The 14,712-nt window shown below is 33.2% G+C and overlaps 1 protein-coding gene and 1 pseudogene across 1 annotated transcript; one reads left to right on the forward strand and one right to left on the reverse strand.

Annotated features, from left to right (window-relative positions):
• Positions 1-4,890: 4,890 nt before the first annotated feature.
• LOC148846886 (protein EXORDIUM-like 2 pseudogene) lies at positions 4,891-5,577 on the reverse strand (annotated as a pseudogene).
• A 5,534-nt stretch (positions 5,578-11,111) lies between these two features.
• Positions 11,112-14,712, forward strand: LOC148846887 (ran-binding protein 1 homolog c-like). The gene is made up of 4 exons (XM_088952199.1): positions 11,112-11,464; positions 11,629-11,780; positions 11,899-12,024; positions 14,071-14,712. Exons 1-4 carry the CDS (start codon positions 11,304-11,306, stop codon positions 14,310-14,312), a joined length of 681 nt encoding a protein of 226 aa, XP_088808325.1. The 5' UTR covers positions 11,112-11,303; the 3' UTR covers positions 14,313-14,712.

A 14,712-nucleotide genomic window follows, 5' to 3' on the forward strand; every position in this document is an offset into this window, starting at 1 on the left:
AGTTCTTATGTTGAGAGGGAGAGATGAATAGCTGTATACAATTAATTTAATTAATTAATGCTTAGTAAGAAACTACTTTTCCCAGTGCACATGGACTATTTCTCTTGCCACGTGGATGAACAAACAGGCCAATCGACCTCCATTGTTCGTGTATGTGGGTCCCACCATGTCTTTAGAATTCCTTTGGTTTCAGGTTCCGATTTCCAAATAGGGGAGAGAGAGAGCGCGCACGGAACTCGCAGCCGTGCAGACTCGGGCTCTTGATTTACTATTTGAGATGCCACATGTAACATTTTAGTCACGTAGCTTTCCTACATTCACGATCCGTGTAGAGAACTGGTTATGCTTGGCGGGTGTTTGGAAAAACCGCGCCCGCCTTTTTCGAAGAGGAAGCTAATTTGTTGCAAACGTGGAACCCATGTGAGTTTGTGAGTTTGTTACTTTTTTTGTAAGGCAGTCGAATTGGAGAATTGATGATCGTAGCCTTTCGTAGGGAACTCCGATTGATTTGTTTCGCAAGAGCATGCCCCCACACATTTCGGTCGTGTATTGAGAATAATTTTCGTTGAGAATTCATCCAAAAAAATAAATAAATGTATCCATTGCTACTCCCATTGGGCTATATTACCGATCACAAATGAATACATCAAAACTTACATGCATCAAGCAGCAGATCCCAAGTGGTGAGGATATCAATCACAAACTTCTATGCCAATGTTAAGCATTATGGTATATGGATGAAGTAAATTGCCATGTATATGAATAGTATAATAAATTCAATTCAATTTTATCAAAATATTATAATGTATTAATAAAATGAATTAAAAATGACTTTTATATAATATTTTGTGAACCAAATTAATTGAGCATCTATTATAAATATATACATATATATTATATATATTAAAGAAAGGTCTTCAAATTCCATAACCCACCATTTAGATACATGGCATTCTCAATTTTTTTATAAATCTAGACACGTGGCATTTTTTTAAAAATTGCTATTAATGCCCACTACCAACATTTAAACAAGTGACATTCCCAATTTCTGGAAAGTTAGACACATGGCACGAGAAACTCCGCATCTTATTAATTCAAAAAGTGGGTAGTTTCACTCATAAACATTCTCAATAGACATTTGTTTATTAAATTAACACACGTTTATCCATATTTTATTAAATACAAATGGTGGGACCCATTAAAAATTTATCATAAACCCACTTTTGTTTTTAAATTTTTTTTTCAAAAAGAAAATTATTTATTAATTACAAATTTGATTTAACTTTTAGGAAGCAACCTAATTAAACTTTTAAAATTAATAACTCAAAATAGATTTATTGGATAAATAGTAAATACCAAATAAAGTAGGTTATTGTTTATGAATAAGGTCTCATTTAATATCTTAAATCAAATAAAAAACATAAATTAATAATGGTTTTCAAATAAAATAGGTTAGAATAGATTTTGAGTAACAAATATGCAAGGCCCGTATTAGTTTTTTTTAATTTAATTTTTGATAACTAAATAATAAGCTTCAAACTAAATTATACACACATTTAGTTACCCCATACCTAGTACAAGGGTCATTCTCTAATGTATACATCACATACATACATACATACATACATATATATTAAAACAAGGAAGTCTAGAAATTTTTTCCTTTTTTTGAATTTTTTATTTGTTTTATTCTATGTCATTTTTTAAATTACCACTTAGAAACTATACTTTTTCCCCAAAAAAATCATAAAATATCTCTCTCTACATGTTCCAATAACCTAAATAATCTAGTATCCTAAAATTTCTCCTATAGATTTTTTCTCCTAAATTATCTCTAAATTGTATTTATCTTCTCCCCCACTTTTTACCTACGTCTATCTAAAGAAAGTTTGAATTACAAATTTAATAATTATTTAAATATTGTAACAAAATTTATATAATAAATTTAAAATATTTATTAAAAATACAAAAATAATTATAATCAATTTAATAATATTCATATTCTTAATAATATGAATATTTACTGAATAATTTCAAATAACAAAATACTAAAATTAATATTTTAAATCAATTAATATTATATTTCAAATATTTAATAAATAACTTTCAATTATAATAATAGATAAAGATTTTAAATATTTAGTTAAACAAATAATTATTTTAAATAATTAAATATTTAACGTAACTAGATTTTAAATAGTTAAAATAACAAAATTATGTATTAATAGTAATATAATTTTATGGATTATAAAATTCAACAAGTAATTAATATTTTAAAATTTAAATAATGATAGTATTTCAATAAATAAAAAATATTGCAAATAACTAATTTCATTTATAGCAATTAATAATTATAGAAAATAAATTAAAAAAAAATGTTTATAACAATAAATTTAAAAACTTAATCTATATTTGTATATACTAAAATTATATTTATTGTATTTCAGTAATTATTTATTATTTTTTGTGATAAATATATTTTCAATAATTATGTATAAATCTATTTTTGTTTTGTTATTTAATAGAAAATTTTCAATAATTATTAAATCAATTAATAATACGTTTTAAATAGTTAATTAATAACTTTCAATTATAATAAATGGGTTATGATTTTAAACATTTAGCTAAATAACTAAATTTTTAACATAACTATATTTTAAATAGTTAAAATAACAAAATTATGTATTAATAGTACTATAATTATGGATTATTAAATTCAATAAGTAATTAATATTTTAAAATTTAACTAATGATATTATTTCAATAAATAAATAATATTGCAAATAACTATTTTCATTTATACCAATTAATAATTATAATAAAATAACTTTAAAAAAATGTTTATTAATAATAATTTTAAAACCTAATCCATATTTATTATATATTTATATATACTAAAATTAATATTTATTATATTTTAGTAATTATTTATTGTTTTCTGTGATACATATGTTTTCGTTAATTATGTATAAATATATTTTTTGTTTTGTTATTTAATATTAAAGTTTTAATAGTTATTGGAATTTAAATTATTTTTACTTATCTTTTCAAATTTAATTCATTATGTATTTTTGCTATAATTTTTTAATAATTATTGGAGATTAAACTATTGTTCACAGATTGGTTCGGTTTAGTTGTAAGTTGTTTGGCCAACCAAACCGACCTGATCAGGTTGGGGAGTTGGTCACTCAGGTTATCGGTTTGGGTCAATTTTCGGTTTGGTTGATCGGTTCAAAAGATTTAAACTTAAAAATTAAGTTTAGATTTTTTTAAAAAAATTACAATAGCATTATTAAAAATATTTTAGCCTAAGAAATATTGGAATTTTCCCACTTTCTTGTATTAAAAACATATTTAAATTATAAAATATTAATAAATATTTATGGTCAGGTTATTCGATTGACCAAAGCAAAACTAATCCAACCATTCGGGTTAGGAAATTGTTGAACCAAAGCCGACTGGAAATACTAGAAATTGGGTCGGCCAGTTTCATTAGTTTGATTGGGAATGGGAACGAGGCGTGGTGGGACGAGGAGCCTCTCCCTATCCCCATCTCCACGAGGATCCTAACTCCCCGTGATTCTTTATAACGTCAATCATTATGTTTCTGTTTTTTTATTTTATTTAACAAAAAAATAGTAATTAAAATTTACAATCCTATCAGAAAAGATTCAAACATATTCAACCATATTTTTTAAAATATTAACATATAGAGGTATGTATACATATACATATATAAATATATGTGTATATATGGGAACTTTTCCACTTTCCCATAATAAAAAAATTATTTTAAAAATAATATATATATGGTTGTGTCATTTGATTTTGGTCAATTTACAAATGGCCAAAGTGAAACTGATCTAATATGGTCGGGTTTGGAAATTGTTAAACCAACTCGAGTTGATTTGGTTGGTTTCATTAGTTTGATGAACAACCATAGATGAAATTGATTATTGTTATTTTGTATTGTGAAAAAATTATTAAAAGTAGTATATAAAATATAAGAGAAAATCTATAATACAGGAAAGATATGGTATCGGAAGAGTTTTGACCAATCAAAATTCACCCTTAAATTTTCATAAATAACATCTGATTGGCTACCATGCTTTATGATACCAATTGATTGGTCAAAAAAATTTAGATACCATATCTTTCCCATATCATAGTCGAACCCAAAATATAAATAATTATTAATTATTTAAAAAGATAAAGATATAAGACAATTGTATAATCTTATATGTTTCTATTGTTTATCTTTGGCTTAACAAATCTCATACATTGCACGGGTCCCTGCAAGTTACTTACATAAAACTTGAACCTATGAAAAATAAATTTAAGTATCTCTAAGCATCTATCATATATACAAGGGCGGGATAGACCTTCGTTTTGAGCAACATGGCCTTTTCTTCCTACAGGAAAAGGTATCTGCTGAAATCATTTTTTTCCTTGCCAAAATAGCGTTCCCTATGACGAAACCGAAACCTCTATTCAAAAGGAGTCGTGGTCCATTTATCCTATTCCCCGATTGCATTCAAGGTGTCTACATTCGTAGTGGTGCCAATCCCTTGTTCAAGCCCGTCGCTAGTCACCACTTCTTCGATGGTGACGGTATGGTCCATGCTATTAGCATCCACGACGGCTCGACTAGCTATGCTTTCCGCTTCACTAAGACACAGCATTTCATTTAGGAATGGGCACTTGGCCGCCCTGTCTTTTCAAAGGCCATTGGTGAGCTTCACGACCACTCTGGAATTGCTCGGCTTCTTCTCTTCTATAACAAGGTACTTGTCATCTTCCCCAATTTCATTCAAGGCAGTCGAGCTGTCGTGGATGCTTACAGCGTGAACTGTGCCATCACCATCGAAGAAATGGTGACCAACGACGGGCTTAGACAGGACATTGGCGCACGACCTCTAATGGCACGCTCAGTGGCCCCTAAAAGAAACCATTGTTGAATGGGTTGGTCACCGTCCTTGCTAGCATTGTCGCTAGGCTAATAATCATGTCGTCAACCCCGACATCATCGTTTGGAGGCACCAACGGCAGTGTCTATGGATCGTAAATCGGTTGGTGGGCATTGAGTCTCTAAGTTACCGATCTACATGTAGACGAATTTCATGCAAACGAACTTTGGACTTACTATTCTTTGTTCCTGCAGTCCCCCAAGCAAAACCGTGGGTGCCGCAACGGCTCATATAAAACCCATCTACAACAACATTTTTGGTCGTGAAGACCACGTTGATCGCATTCTTGTGGTCTCCTTTGGCAGCCAAAGCACATGTGAGAGGTCTTGAGAGGCTTCCCGAGAGAGCATTCCTCGTCTAGGATTTGCCTCCCTAAGATGAGTTTGCTAGAACCCACTTTGTACTTGTCAGTAGATTCCCACCACGACGAGACGGAGGAAGCAACACGAAGTTAAGGGGCGTTTAGGGATTGAAGAAAGTCGACAAGTATGGAGCGCTGGACCGGGGAGAACTTGTTGTACCAGCTAATGTTAATCGTGAAATTGCCTTTCAGAATAACACCATTGTGATACTTGAGAACTAGCGGCTACTGTTGAACAAGAGCCAACATCCTCAAGGTGGTGGTGGAGGGATTTACGAAGGAGGAAAGCAAGTGAAGATTATTAACCTGGCGACGGTGTTGGCAGGGACGATGACCAACCCATTCAATAGCAGTTTCTTTCAAGGGTCACCGAGCACGCCATTAGAGGCCTAATAACGTCTTTCAAAAGAATGCCATTAGCAAGCTGCCAAATTTTGTCTCAATTATGATCTAATCCTAGCTCGCTTAGGCACCTAAAACCTAATCTTTGATATCGAGCTCTAGAGTAGGTAGTAGTATCATACGAGTAAATGCCAAACAAAGTAAGAGGCCCACAACTCAGGTTAGTCTAGATATTGGTCGATCGCAACCATCCAAATGCAGACTTTTGTCCCTTCATCAACGAGATTATGTGGTAAATATGTCACCAGAGTTAACGTTGATTGTTGTGTTGACTCAATGCCCTGTCCAGTATCACTCTCCTGTGCTCAACATGGGTTACTCCGCTAGTATATGTTTAAATCAAATTGAAATAGATAGGGGTGGATTCACATTCAATTTAATTATAAATGGAACAAAAGTGGATCACCCTTAATAGAATTGAATTCAATTTCAGACAATCAAATACCCTTTGCGGACCTAGATACTGGTCCTGTTTATATAGGGTTGGACGAGGGGTGGACTGGATAGAGACCTAGACTTTGGTTATATTTGTTTCTTACTTGTTTTTTGCACAAAAATATTATTTGAAAAATAAAGAAGTATGGACAGACGTTGTAGAATTCTGATTTCTACTACAGATCTACAACTTTTAAAAGGTCAATTACCCCCACCTTATGCATCATCGTGAATTGATATCAATTCTGAGTTGGCACCTACCCCAATTATACTTTGTGCCTATAAATTATGACCATGGGCTGAACCATCATTATCCATTTAAAAAATGACCTGAAATTTAAGCACTTCTTTTATAGGTGATGGGTCAAGTGTTTATTGTTTGGGTCAACTTGAGTTATCCCATCATTTCGTAAGTATAAATATAAATAAGTTTATTGTAAACAAAAGGAGATACATATCTGTTTGTTATCAAGTACGGATAATGATTAAAAATACGAAAAAAAAAAGATTTATGACCCACTACAGGTCAAATCTTTGGGAAAAGTACTTGCTTCTCACTTCAGAATTATGAGTTACATCCTCCCATAGTCTACTAGCAGCCCCCCAGCGATTTAACTAACTAGTTCGTCCATTATTGAGTAAGGGTCAGATTGGGGATAGTACAAACACAAGCATATATAGAGCAAATACAAATATATTTATATTTGCACTCCTTCTAAATTGAGCCCAATGTTACCTAGAGGTGTAAAATGGGCCTTGTCGTGCTGGCCTGTGTGTCGTGCCGCCCTTCTCTTTGATAACTTGGGCGGTTGGTCCGACACAATTCATGGCTAGCCTTGCGGGCCTGTGTCGTGCCGCAGGCTGAGCTAGTTCGTGGGCCAAGCCTCGGGCCAGGCCGAGCCATGGACCGGGTCAAAGCTATTTACTTAAAAAATTTGAAAAAATAAACTTAAAATTTTAATTTTATATGGATTTTGATGTATACAATTGCTTATATATGCAATAATTAAATAAATTAGTATAATAAAATTGAAGACAATTGTTTATTTTATCAATATATATATATATATAAATATATATATGGGCCATGCCAGGCGGTGGGTGGCATGGCCCAATTTACACCTCTAATGTTACCAAGCAAAAAAAAAAGCATTAAATTCCTTACTAGTATTCAGTACTTTGACCGAGGTGACAATTTGGTCCCCAAACTTTAAAATGCAACAATCTAGTACCCGAACTTTCAATTTGTGACAATCTAGTACCTAGCATTAACTCACCACCAATTAGGGCCACCACATGAGATCATGTGCAATTTAAATAATTTCATAATGCCAAAATAGCCTTTATGATAAAATCCATACCATTTTACCCTTTTCCTTTATTTTTACATGGAGGAGATTGTTAGATGTGTGAAGAAAAATCAAAAGTCCAATCATAGAAGAAATTGAAACACTCATTAACATTAGTAAACATGTACGTGCATTTGCACATGACAGTATCTCCAATACAAAACTATTCACAATTCATGGATAGTTTTTTAACAGTTATAGGTGGGTAGTTTCTTAACTGTTATAAATGGACAGTATTTGAATAGTTATAATTGGACAGTTTTTTAACTGTTATAAGTGAGCAGTTTTTTTAGTGACAGTAAATAACATATATACCCTTTTTATGCCTATAAGGGGTAAAAATGTATATGAAAAGTCCAAAAAATGGAGCTATTTGCTCTTTTTAGAACCACCCCCCCCCCCCTTATCCCCATCTACTTCATCCAACATTTTGATTCCCCAACATTCATAGACCTCCCCTATCATGCTTTTCTTTACTGCTTAAACGGGATTGACACTGACATCATCAAGCATTTTCTCTCTTCATCTCCTGCGAAATCCACCTCTTGAACATCACTTACTCATTATCTTGTTGGGCACTCGAGCCAAAGTACAAGTTACCAGGAATTTTCCCTTTTTGTAAATTAATGGTTTTCTGGTGAAAATGGACTCAAAAACATTAAACATAGCTAAGTGATGATTTGACTGGTTAAACTGATAAAATTGGCCATGATTTGAACACGTTGACATAAAGGATGAAGTCAACATTTCTTTCTTGTAAATGAATGGTTTAGCAGGTGAAAATGAACTGAAAAAACATGGCCAAGTAATTGATTGACTTGTTTAACTAATCGATTTTGCCATGATTTGAAAACATTGACACAAACTAGTTCTTTTCAAACTCAAACCCACGTGTCAGTGTAATTTCATTTGTTTTGTCTCCATTTTGGAAGGGTATAAATACAAATGTGATTTCATGAAAACAATAACATTTGTATTTTAAATCTTATGAAAGTGCAAATGAGATGTACTTTAATTTAGGCTTGGCTTTATTGTAAGTTATACTTTATTTAGTTTGTTTGCAGTGCATAAGGTGAGGCATGGATAAACCATAAACAAAAAGAAATAAATTTTGCAAAATTCTCATTTTAACTCACATTCTTCCTTGCTAGTACAAATGAAATTCCATTACAAACAAATAATGGAACCTAAATAATATAATAATAGGGTGCAATTTGGAAGTGATTGAGATGAATGCTTATTAGGACTGGGATGAACTCAATGACAATGTAGTGAGAAAATCTTAAAATCAGATACCTTATACCTATTACACTTACCTTGACAGAGCAACGAAATATGAAAATAATGTAATTTTTTTCATAATGGATATAAGCCAAGCAATAATCTATATCATCATCATCATCGTCGTTGTTCTTATTATATAATGATGCCATATGTAAGTCTTATATAGTTTGTGATGTTCAGAGGCCATGGTATAAACTTGTATTCCAATTTTTAGTTGGTTGAGTGGTGCACTCATGCACATGGTCAAGGCTCAAGTGGATAAAGATAAATATATAATATAAACATAACAGGGAGAGGGGAATAAATGTACTATTTTTTTTTCATATTAATCTCAATGTAAGCCAAGGCAAGAATCTACATTGTCGTTGTTGTCATCATCAGTCATTCTTATATAATAAAATGTTATATGTGTTGACGGATGCACCCTAAATTGCTGTTTTTTTATTATGCAAACTATATACATTAATGTGTTCATGCAATTTTTAATTTTCTTTTGCAGTGGAACAAGATGAAATCCATAGGGAAAAAAACTTATTTGACTAATAACAAGGGTTTTCATTAATATTCCTTATTAATATTCATAATTTCAATTTCAACCATAACATTTAGAGATCAGATTCAGTGCTCACAAGACCGTGTCCATTTTGTTTTTATAGCCTTTTATAATCGTGCATTGGGAATATTTCCATACTTGTATGCTTTTTTTTCTTGGGAAGATATTCCCAATGCAAGGCTGCAAAAGACTGTGCCATTAAATCTAATTTCTAACATTTATTTTTAACCATATTTATTTTGACATTTCTATGTACTATATATCCAAAGAGACTACAATCCATTATTGACGTTTTTTATATTTTTCAATGGCCTAGCGGCCTCATGGGACTACATAACCTAGGATACCACATCCCCATAAACCCCCAAGCTCTTGTGACAACAACATTTAATCTTGAATCTCTGTTATGACCAGCAAGAGACCCCACCAACTGAGCCACCATCCATTGGTGCGGTGGTTACAGTTCTTTTGTGTCTACCTCATTCCCTATTGGTTGAAGCTGTTGCTCTTTTGAAAGCTATGAAATTGAATATTTGATTTAAAAAAAAAAAGGTATGTCAAACCTTGATGTGGATCTTGATAGTTTGCAATTGGTAAAACCTCATAACTAGGTTAGGTAGATTCTCTTATCAAGATGTACTTTTAGTTAGAGATGATATTTCAAAATCTTAGCTTGTCTTTGTTGGATCCCTTATGAATTTAATGTGGCGGCGCACAATATGGCCAAGTTTGACTTTTCTTCGACCTATTGGCTAGAACTTGGTTTTCTTCAATAGTTTTGAATGGCTAAATCTGTTTTTCAATCTATTTTTTTTCACTAGTTTTATTGTTATTCGTTTAGTGTTTGTTCTATAGGCTTCTTTTTTCCTTATTGTTGTCCCGTTCTTTGATGTTCTATTGCTTGGCTGTTCTTTTTTCTAACGGTTTCGTGATGGGGCGATAGCCCTTGAATCCATCTAACTTACACCAGGGTTTGGGAGGTTTATTGAATTGAGGATGGACTACCCCTATGCGTATATCCCCATAGTACAGCTTGCAAATAAAAATTATGCTCACTCTCGAAGTATACCCGTTTATTATTCAACTCTAGGGAGTGATACTTTGCAGCGGTGTGATCATACTAGCACTAATGTATTGGATTTCATCAGAATTTTAAAGTTAAGTATGCTTAAGCATATGGGTGACCTCCTATAAAGTTTTTGTGTTATAACCCAATTTTTTTCATAAAAAATATAATTATATTTTTCTAGATATGTGGTTCATGATGCATTTCTACCCTGTGGAAATAATAAATTTTTGCACTAGAAACAATACATAAGCACAATGATTTCATATTATTAGGGGTGGCAACGAGCCAAGCTCTTCATAAGTTATTCGAGCTCGACTTAGTTTCAACCGAGCTTCGAGCCGAACTCGAATTAAGAAACGAGCTGAGCTCAAGCCTAATAAAACTTCGCTCACGAGCTGATTCGAATATATATATATAATAAAAATATTATAATTCTTAATTTTTTAAATATCATAAATTATTTTTTTTTTAAATTAAACCCGAACTCAAGATTCTGACTCGAACCGAACTTTAACCTTATATAGTCTCGAACCCAGATCGAGCCTTTATACTACTCGGCTCGAATCCAACCCTACCTATTATTGACAAACGACCGCAGTAAGCCCAAGTATTGTTAACGATCGCAAAAGGGAATTTTTAATATGCGGATTGGTATATCATGTAGATTCTAATCCGACGTTAAAGAAGGTCCCCTCATGTGGGAGTGACCTCACGAAAGCATTTAACTAATAAAAAACCCTACTAACAAGAAACTTTATATGATCTCTTCCCATTTTCACTGGAAGTCTGGAGATACGTTTCTCTGCGTTTCCTTGCACGCCGGAAGCTAAAGCTTGAGCTTTGTTGTGATCTCTCTGAGTTGCGAGTGATTGTTGTTATCGTAATGGCGAGTACTGATCCGGAGCGCAGGGAGGAGGAGGAAGAAGCCACAGAAACGGCGGCGGGCGAGGAAGAAGACACCGGAGCCCAGGTCGCCCCTATAGTCAAGCTCGAGGAGGTTGCCGTTACTAGTGGAGAGGAAGAAGAAGATGTTCTTCTCGATCTGTATCTACTTGATTACCCGCATCTTTAGTATTTCTTTCTTAGGGCTTCTTGTTCAAATTATCAACTATTTATAATTCTGCGATATTTTCAATTTTTTTTTTTTCTGCTGCGAACTTCTAATTTCGGCTTTGAACTGATCGGATTTTTTCTTTGATCGAGAATAGAAAATCGAAGCTGTATCGATATGACAAAGAAGGAAACCAGTGGAAGGAGAGAGGTACTGGGACTGTGAAACTTCTCAACCACCGGGGGACCGGGAAGGTTAGATTAGTTATGCGTCAGAGCAAGACGCTTAAGATCTGCGCCAACCATTTAGGTTTGTTCATGCTCTTGTATGTTTTTAAATACTCATCTTTAATTGATCATATTAATTTTGCATCAGGGAGAGGTCTCTACTGGTTCCTAATTGTTTTTTACTGCTTGGTGTTATGCAGTCCTTCCTTCCATATCAATTCAGGAACACGCGGGGAATGATAAATCTTGCCTCTGGCATGCAAAAGATTTCTCTGAAGGGGAGGTGAAGGATGAACTCTTTTGCATTCGGTTTGCATCGATAGAGAGTGAGTATCGGAGATTGATGTCAATTATTGTCTTGCTGCTACCCGTTTTGCTCCATTTCCCTTTTTTTTTCTTGACATGTTGCTATCATTATTTCTTGGTCATCTGTCGATGAAATTGTTGATGTTTTATTGGATTCTAGTTGCTTGGGCATAGATTCTTTTATGGTTATTATACATAGGCACATTTTTGTATGTATATGCCTAAGCATCAGAAACATGCAATGCAGTTGCATGCCTTTTTCTGATGCACAGATCAGATCATTGCAAATAAAGATTCATATAATGCATTGTCATAGTTTATCTTAGTTATCTATATGGTCCTCCACCTCAGTCAAGCATATAAATTATAAAATATAAAAAATAAAAGAAAGTATAGCTGGTAAGATTGCAATGTAAATATTACCTCTCTTTTGTAGATTTTATATCCGCTAGTTATGATAAGATGTGTCAACAAGTCTGTTTGATATCTCTACAATAATACATTTTTTTCTTTATCCATAAACAAGATACATCCTTTGATAGGAAAGTGTTACCATTTAAGGCTAATGATGCTCTATGTTCTTAGAAACAGTCAGCAGTCGTCAAACTTGACACACTTCTACCGTGAATTGTTGTAGCATATGCATCGGTTGTGCTTTCTTATATCCAACTGTCCAAGGAGTTGTAGAGGATACAAAGGAGTTAATGGCAAGACTTATAGTAAAAAAATGCAGGATCAGGACCCCAGCAATCTAGGGCGCCATTCCATTTTATGAAAGAAAGAAACAAAGATTTTGGTCTGTATCCAATATAACCCTCCCAGGACTGCAGATAGTCAGGATCATTATTGGGTAATGTCCCCCCTTTTTGTGAGATGTGTTTTTAGGGGCTCTTTACACCTCGCCCGACAAGACAAAATAATGACAAATTTGGAGGTATGAGACAAGGAGAGAGGACCTTTCGATGCATGGGGTACGGGTCTCATGAGTTATCTTTATAAACTATGAACAAAGAAAAATATAATTTCATGTAAAGAAGGTGTATACATGAATATGATCACATAAAAAAGAACCAGGAGAATTTTAGTAGATTTGATATCATTGTTTTCCTCCAAACGCTTTGATAATACACTTTGTCTTTAAGTTGGTTTGGTTTTCAGTTGGTCTTTTATCTGATTCATGTGATCCAAAATTATTTTGACCAACTTGGGTATTTACTTCATCTTTTTTTTTTTCTATTTTAATTTTTAAAGGGTATTTTCTTTCAAAGTCCATACAGAAGAAGACTTCTTTGGGTTATTTAAAGACCTTTTTCAATTTGCTTTCCATTGCATGTAACTATGTATTTTGTATGTTAAGGAGCCATTATTTGCATGTTGATCAACTTTGAAGATAAAGTTGATTGTCCTCTTGAACTTGTAACCTAAGTGATAAAACTTCATATCACTTTTATGGGGACGGATTGAAAATATGGCAAGACATTTTGCTATATTTTAGCTTTTATTATATATTTTAGCTCTTGAACTTGTAACCCAAGTGATAAAACTTCATATCACTTTTATGGGGATGGATTGAAAATATGGCAAGACATTTTGCTATATTTTAGCTTTTACTATATATTTCTAGGTTTGATAAATTTCTAAAAAACAAGAATGATATTACGAATTTTTTAGCATTTACAATTCAGTTCCATTCAACTTTCTCTATGATTTATTTTATGCTTGTGATGTTCAGAACATCATCCTATTCCGGGGGGGGGGATCCTCAAACCAATAACCTGCTCATACCATGCTGGTTTGATATATAACATCTATTAAAACAATTTTAGGGCGTGGTTATTTCATAAAGCTCGTCAGAGGTAATTGTTCAGTTAGTATGAGCTATTTCTTGTTTGGTTTAACACCAACTTCGATTCATTTAGGTTATTAAAGCAACAATGGTCAGTGCAGTTAGTGGTCACCATGAATATTCTTCAGTCCTCACACAAAGGAAAAGATAAATTACATGAATTTTATATGTGTTTGTGTAATTGTCATTATGTTTGGTTATTTCTCTACATTTTTTTCAGACTGCAAAAAATTCAAGGAAATGGTTGAAGAGGTCGCTGAATCTCAACGGAACACTGCTGGGGAAAGCCAAGAGGCCACTTCTACTGCAAATCTTCTAGAGAGGTTGAGTGTAGAGGAAAGCAAAGATGAGGAGAAAACCCAGCAAGAGGTGCCCATTTCAGCAGAGGAAGAAAGGGATGCAAAGAAGTCGGAGGAAAAAGAAGAGAAAAAAGAGGCGGAAAAACCAGATGCTGATAAATAGAGAAAAAAGCGTCTTTCTTTTCTTATGGGTGTGTTCCTATAGAGATGGTTGTTGTCAAGTGTTGCACAGAGTCATGCAAATATTATATATCGTTGAATTTTATGATATAAGGGCTCTGTGGTTGGATCTTGGATGTGTTGTCAAGGTGGTGAGATCAGACTTTAAATTAATGGGTGGTCCATGATATTTGCTCATACGGTCCATTCATTTTTTTTTTTTATATATTTGGTTTGCAGGTGACAAGGGTGTTTGATTTCTGAGTCTCCATTTGTAATATCAGGGTTTTGGATATTTGTTGGTTTAGCTTTGTTGAAGGGTCTTTTGGGAGCCTTTTCTTTTTTTAATGAGGTATCCTTCTTGATTGTTATTTATTTGTCATAATTATTCTGATTTATGCTCA

This window comes from Nelumbo lutea, chromosome 6 (genome assembly GCF_056320005.1).
Source record: "Nelumbo lutea isolate HS-2025 chromosome 6, American lotus-T2T, whole genome shotgun sequence".
Taxonomy (NCBI): domain Eukaryota; kingdom Viridiplantae; phylum Streptophyta; class Magnoliopsida; order Proteales; family Nelumbonaceae; genus Nelumbo; species Nelumbo lutea.